Source organism: Ovis aries, chromosome 4 (genome assembly GCF_016772045.2).
Source record: "Ovis aries strain OAR_USU_Benz2616 breed Rambouillet chromosome 4, ARS-UI_Ramb_v3.0, whole genome shotgun sequence".
In the NCBI taxonomy this organism is placed as follows: domain Eukaryota; kingdom Metazoa; phylum Chordata; class Mammalia; order Artiodactyla; family Bovidae; genus Ovis; species Ovis aries.
This window is the reverse complement of record NC_056057.1, coordinates 107628562-107635563: the sequence shown is the minus strand read 5'-3', so window position 1 is coordinate 107635563 and position 7002 is coordinate 107628562. Positions and strand designations below refer to the sequence as shown.

Sequence of the window (7002 nt, the reverse complement as noted above, 5' to 3'; positions counted from 1 at the left end):
GGCTCCTCTGTCCGTGAGATTCTCTAGGTAAGAATACTGCAATGGGTAGGCATTACCTTCACCAGAGGATCTTCCTGACCAAGGGGGGTCTGCTGCATTGCAGGTGAATTCTTTACTGTCTGAGCCACCAGGGAAGTCCACTGTGTGTGTGTATGTGTGTGTATGTATCAGTTCAGGTTAGTCTCTCAGCTGTGTCCGACTTTTTGCGACCCCATGGACTGCAGCATGCCAGGCTTCCCTGTCCATCATCAACTCACAGAGCTTACTCAAACTCATGTTTATCCAGACATCTTATCCTCTGTCATCCCCTTCTCCTCCTGTCTTCAATCTTTCCCAGCATCAGGACGTTTTCCAATGAGTCAGTTCTTTGCATCAGGTGGTCAAAGTATATATAAGTATGTATGTGTGTGTGTAAAGTAGCTCTCGATATTACAATCTCACCCTGCCTTCTGGCAATTATGTTCCAGTGCAAGCTACTACTGTGGAATGGGAAGGCTATTGCCTTCAGTGAAATGACCAGTGAAATAATCCCTGGGTCGGGAAGATCCCCTGGAGAAGGAAATGGCAGCCCACTCCAGTATTCTTGCCTGGAGAATCCCATGGACAGAGGAGCCTGGTAGGTTACAGTCCTCGGGGTCGCAAAGAGTCGGACACGACTGAGCGACTTCACTTCACTCACTCCCACATTGCAGGCGGATTCTTTACCAGCTGAGCCACCAGGGAAGCTATTTACTATTTGAGGTGGTAAAAGGAGGATAATTTAGAAAAAAATAAATCAATTGTTTTAACAGCAATAGCAAACACCAGAGTCATTGCTCTGATGTATAACTGGAGGAGTCAGATTTTCCAGCAGAAGATGAAATGAGGTACCTAAAGAGATCTTCTGACTTGGGTGATGAGCATCTCAGCGAGACAGAAAAGAACTTCAGAAAGCCTGAGAAAGGGGCACCTTAGTTAGGAAGGGGGTCTCCTGGGGTGACGCCGATGGACCACTAGAGACTACTCAGGGAGCCACGGCTCCAAAGCTAGAGCATCTGTGCACACCAGAGTAGCCCACAGTCCCAGCCTCATTCACTCCCACACAGCAGAGCTAAGCTTGACGTTCCTGGTAAATTGGTCATTTTTGTTCTCATCTTATAAGCAGGGCTAGGAGTACTCTCTTGATGAGTGAACTCATTGACGTTTACTGGGAAATGCTGTTTGGTAAATTTAACTGTTTTAATAGAAATAGTTTGGCAGAATATTTGCACTGGGGCTGTTTCAGAAAATCCCAGATAGAACGAAAGCGAAGAGAACATGATTCTGAGGAGAATGTACCTGAAGGATTTGGAAAATTTCACACATGGGTTGTGGGAGGGAAACTCAATGGGAGCTGGCATTTCATTCCTGAGGGAATATGGAACCTAATAGGCTTTCAGGAACTTTACACAGACGTGTGTGTGTGTGTGCATGTGAGAATAATGACTGGACAAAGGAATTTACTGTATTCACCTCACTCTTCTGCCTTCAAGCATGTGAATGTTTCTAATCCTGCAGTAGAATAGTTTATTTTTATCTTTCTGAAAGTCTCTGTTGGCATCATCAACTCAATGGACAGGAGTTGGAGCAAACTCTGGGAGATGGTGAAGAACAGGAAAGTCTGGTGTGCTGCAGTGCATGGGGTCACAAAGAGTTGGACATGACTACGTGACTGAACAATGACAAAAATCTCTTAATATTTCCTCCCTAGAATGCATACAATTGCTGAAAGATTTGTTCTTATTTCTTATACTAATGAAGATTTATCTTGCTTTCTTTAAATTCATTTTCTCTGCACAAGGCTTAGCTGATGGATTGTCTTCTCACACTGTCCATCTTATGTTCAAAGTGTTACTCGGGCATCACCTTATCAGGAAACTGTTCCAGAGTCCTCAGTCTGGTCTCAATATTCCTCTTATCTGCTCCCATAAACCTTTCTTTGAACCCATCATTACACATCGCCTGCTGCATAAGCAGATCATTTTTTACTTTTTTGGCACATCACATGGCATGTGGGATCTGTTTCCTGACCAGGAGTCAAATCTGTACCTCCTGCCATGGAAGCCATTGAATTGCCAGCAAAGTCCCTGTAAGCTGCTCTTTATCATATCATTCTTTCCCCTCATAGAGCTAAAAGATTTGAAACCTACCAATGTCTTGTTTACATTTTACCCTGTACCTGACGCAGTTGTGGTGCCTGACACACAGAGTCTACTCAGCATTGCTGAAATGAATGAACAGATGAATTCTTATGCAATGAACTCTGTATACTTAAAAGATAATGACTTTGGTGAGTGTTGCTCTTTATCTTAGTTCCATGTAGACAAAGCACTCATGGTGCACACACTTTGCAGTGGGGCACGTGCATCTGTGCATGCACACACACACACACACACACACACACACACACACACACACACACACCACACTGGGGCTGGGTAATATTTCTTAATCAGAGAAAACTTTCTGTCTGCCCTTCTTTGAATGGCAAGTTCATGCACTTCCCTTTATTAAAAGCCCCGCTTGTGGTTCCCCAGGCTCCATTCTGAGTTCTTGTAACTGCTAGTGGATAACAGGGTCTTTGAGACCGTCAAGCCAGCCAGGGTGCTACCAAGGACTCACTGTGGTTACCACTCTCAGGCACATAGGGAAAATCTGAAAGAAACTCAACAGGGGTCATCCCACCCAGGCTGGTGCCCTGCCTCCTTACAGAATGACCTGGTTGACTGAGCCTGGCAGAGTCCCTCAGGCCCCTCACAATGCCTGGAGGAGGCCTTTCAGCCTCTGCATCTGGCCTCGTAGCACAGCCTTGAATGTCTCGTTGCGGAGGGTGAGGATAAAGGGGTTGAGGAAGGGGGTGAGGACGGACGTCACCAGGGCCACAGTCTTGTTGACCTCCACAGAGTGTGCTTTGCCAGGCAGGACATAGAGGAAGATGGTGCTGCTGTAGCCAATGAAGACCAGGGTGAGGTGAGAGCCACACGTGGAGAAGGCCTTCTGGCGGCCGCTGGCAGAGGGGATATGTAGCACGGTGCTCACGATGTAGCCGTAGGAGACGAGGGTCACCAGGAAGGAGCTGAGGACGAAGGCCAAGGCCATCACAAAGTCCCAGGATTCCAGCAGCCTGGTGTCTGAGCAGGACAGCTGCAGCAGAGGTGCGTTGTCACAGAAGAAGTGGTTAATGATGTTGCCGTGGCAATAACTGAGATGAACCCGGGAGAGGACAGTGGGCACCATGGCCAGGAAAGGAGTTGCCCAGGCAGCCCCTGCTAGCCGGGCACACACAGCCCCGCTCATCAAAGTGCCATAGTGCAGCGGGTGGCAGATGGCCACAAAGCGGTCCAGGGCCATGTCGGACAGGATGAGGAAGGAGGTGGAGCCCAGGGAGAAGTAGAAGTAGAACTGGACCATGCAGCCAGTGAAGGAGATGACCCTGTGGGAGGCCAGCAGGTCAGAGAGCATCCTGGGTACAGCAGTCATGGTCACCAGGATCTCCAGCAGGGAAAAGTTGCCCAGGAAGAAGTACATGGGCGTGTGGAGGTGGGTGTCAACAAAGACCATGATGATGATGACTGTGTTTCCTATGAAGGCGAGAAGATAAAGCACAAGGAAGGGCCCATAGAGCAGGATCTGCAGTTCGTCAAGAGGGGAGAAGCCCAAGAGGATAAATTCAGAAGGGTGGCTCAAATTTGCCATGATCCCAGGGCTGGGAGCTTGAGGGGAAAGGAAACGAGACATTGATGGAGAGACAGACAGAGAGACAGACAGAGAGACAGACAGAGAGAACCAACGACTGTGAAACAAGGCTAGAGGCAGGGAAAGAGAGGCTAGTAGGTGGTCATGGGTTAACAGAAGGAGAGATAAAGACAGAAATAAATGGGAATATGAGAATCATTGAGAAACAGGGAATCATAGAAGGAAAAACATGGAAGTCTACTGATAAGAAGAGAGGAAAACAGACAGGAGCAGATGACGAAAGACAACACAGCAACAGACGTTCAGAGAGAAGGCAAGAATGGAATGAAACAGAAATGGAGGAGCAGGAGAGGAACACCCCCTAGGTGAGAGGGAGAAACAAACAGAGATAAGGAGAGGAGGGGCACGGAAAGAGAGAGTGTGTGTCAGTCACCCAGATGCCCTGAGTGTTGGGTGATGCTGGAGGTCTATGCTGTGACCCAGAGGGTCTGAGAGCCCTGTTAAAGCTCCTTTTCTGTCTTTCTGGGCTGTCTCCCTGGTGAGGACCCTCCATCACTCACATTTCTCCAGTTACAATCATGAAATGAATGGGAAGTCAGAGTTTTGAGCCAATAAATTAGCATCTTTTGGGGAGGACCCCCTGGTGTATGTATGCAAAGGTGGGGAGCAGAGGAACACAGGTGGGCACAGAGACCAGCCTGGAGCTAGACAGAGACTAAGAGCATCCACGTTCTAGCCAGTGGCAGGCACTGCTGTGATGAGGCAGTGGCCCCCCTCCCCAAACCACCCCTTGCCACATCCTGACTCTGCCCACTCAATCCTAGTGGTTTGGAGCATAAGCTCTGGATCTAGGTTGGATTCTGATCTGATGTTTGTCAAACATAAACCTGCAGCTCTCTATTACTTCCCTCTCTTAGCCTCAGCCTCAGTGCAGTGCAGTTCAGTTGCTTAGTCATGTACGACTCTTTGCGACCCCATGAACCGCAGCACACCAGGCCTCCCTGTCCATCACCAACTCCCGGAGTCTACTTAAACCCTTGTCCATTGAGTCGGTGATGCCATCCAACCATCTCATCCTCTGTCATCCCCTTCTCCTCCTGCCTTCAATCTTTCCCAGCATCAGGGTCTTATCAAATGAGTCCGTTCTTTGCATCAGGTGGCCAAAGTATTGGAGTTTCAGCTTCAGCATCAATCCTTCCAATGAATATTCAGGACTGATTTCCTTTAGGATGGACTGGTTGGATCTCCTTGCAGGCCAAGGGACTCTCAAGAGTCTTCTCCAACACCACAGTTCAAAAGCATCAATTCTTCGGTGCTTAGCTTACTCAGATAACAAAATGAAGATAATAATAGTACTAGCTTCGTGAGCTAAGACAGAGATTAAATGAATCAATTGCTTAGTTACAGTGATGGGCATGGACCAGGGACTCAGAAATCAGTCGTTGTCATTGTAATCATTGTCATCATATGATGCCAATGAGCTTAAATTTTCTTGGACCTATGATTCTTTAGTCAATATGTGTATGAAGGTGTGTGTAGTGGGGGTGTGTGAAATTTCCAAGCTTTATGCTGTCCTTTAGAATTTCAGTTCACTAAAAGGATTTTTTTTTAATCTTCAATTTTCAAGGAAAATAAATTTTGCAGTACAAATGATCAGAAGTGGAAAGATTCAACTTGTGTGTAGGCATAACTCTGGCCTTCTCTCTGGCTCCATAAAAGCTGCATCTGAAGCTTTGTCCTGACCACCAGCCATGGCATTCCAATTTAAAGAAGAGGGGCTGTCCCTCCGTCAGCCTTGTACCCACTGGCAAACCTTGTGTGTGAGTGTGTGCTCAGTTGTGTCCAACTCTTTGTAACCCCGTGGACTACTGTAACCCACCAGGTTCCTCTGCCCCTGGGATTCTCCAGGCAAGAATCTGGAATGGGCTGCCATGTCCTCTTCCAGGGTATCTTCCCAGAGATGGAACTTGCTTCTCCTGTGTCTCCTGCCTTGCCGTCAAATTCTTTACTGCTGAGCCATTGGGGAAGCCCGGCAAAACTTAATGGTAGGGCTAAAATCTATACCCAGCTCTGATCAATTCAAACCCAGTCCTACGTCTGTGCTCTCTGCAAGCCTGACCCCCAAGCAAACCCAAGTCACTCACTTTAGCCTCCAAGCACTAAGTCTTCTTTTTGAGCTGCTCCTGTGAAGAAATCTATGTCTAGAGATTCCTGCCTATTGGGTCCAGTCTGTGACATGATTGAGGTGTGATCTGCAGTCCAACACCCTGGGTTAGTGGGTTGCAGCTGGCAGGGGTGGACAGGGGCTTGTGCATAGCTGGAATGAGGGTGCCCTGCAGGGTGAGTGGCTCCACAAGCTATAATATCTCTGACCCTTATGTGAATTTCCTAGTTAAAGGCTTACCCTGTGTCACCATAGAGCCCAGTGCAGCAGCACTGATGTGGGGCCTGAAGGTAGAAAAGAAGGCTTTCTTGAGACCAGAGGAAAACACTATATCTTCTTCCCCAAGGATGAGTGTTCTTGGTGCTCTCTCTTGCCCCTGGCTTCTTGATATGGTTTACAGCTGAGCTTATCCTGGATGGGAACTCAGACTCCAGCAAAGTGTTTTCTATGGGGATAACAGGAAAGCAAGGAGCCCTCTGGGAATGAAGAGACACTGGTGTTACTCCTCAGATTAATGAGAGGCTTGCTGCTTGGAGGAAGTAACATCTGAGAAAGAGCTCTGAATAAGGAAAGGGAGAGAGACCAAGATACCTCTAAAAAGACATTAGCTTAGGATTGGTTCCTGGCCCTTGCCTTCCTCCCAGGACTGTGGGGAAAAATGAGATTGTGGAAAAAGTGCAGAGGAACTTCCCCAGCTGGACTAAAATTGTGGCAGACTGGATGCCTGGCTAGGGTTAGATCCAGAGTTGCCATTTAGAGAATTTGCATCCCCCAGATCCAAGGTTCAGAGACTGGGGAGACGGGGAATGGAGACCCTGGATTGCAGCACCCTCTTGTCTGAATTTTCCAAAATATCATCGAGGGAGGTGGGGAATTAGAGGTGTAAGCTTAAGAGGAGAAACCCTCCCTTCAAAGGCAGAACCCCTGACAGACACATCTTGGGAGCTGACCAGACTGAAAAGGGCTGGTCTGAGTCCTTTGGGAAAATGCACACCTGGGGGCTTAGCGAAGGCAAGGTGGGAGTGGATCCAGCTCCCTATAAACTCTGAGTCACAATCCTTCATCTTGGATAAGTTCAGACTTTATGTGCACCAACCAGCTTAGCCGCCCCCTCTGCCAAGCCC

The 7002-nt window shown here is 48.0% G+C and overlaps 1 protein-coding gene across 1 annotated transcript; it reads right to left on the bottom strand.

Moving 5' to 3' along the window:
* Positions 1-2772: 2772 nt before the first annotated feature.
* LOC101122103 (olfactory receptor 6V1) lies at positions 2773-3782 on the bottom strand. Its single transcript, XM_027968397.3, has one exon. It carries the CDS (start codon positions 3754-3756, stop codon positions 2773-2775), a length of 984 nt encoding a protein of 327 aa, XP_027824198.2. The 5' UTR covers positions 3757-3782.
* Positions 3783-7002: the final 3220 nt, after the last annotated feature.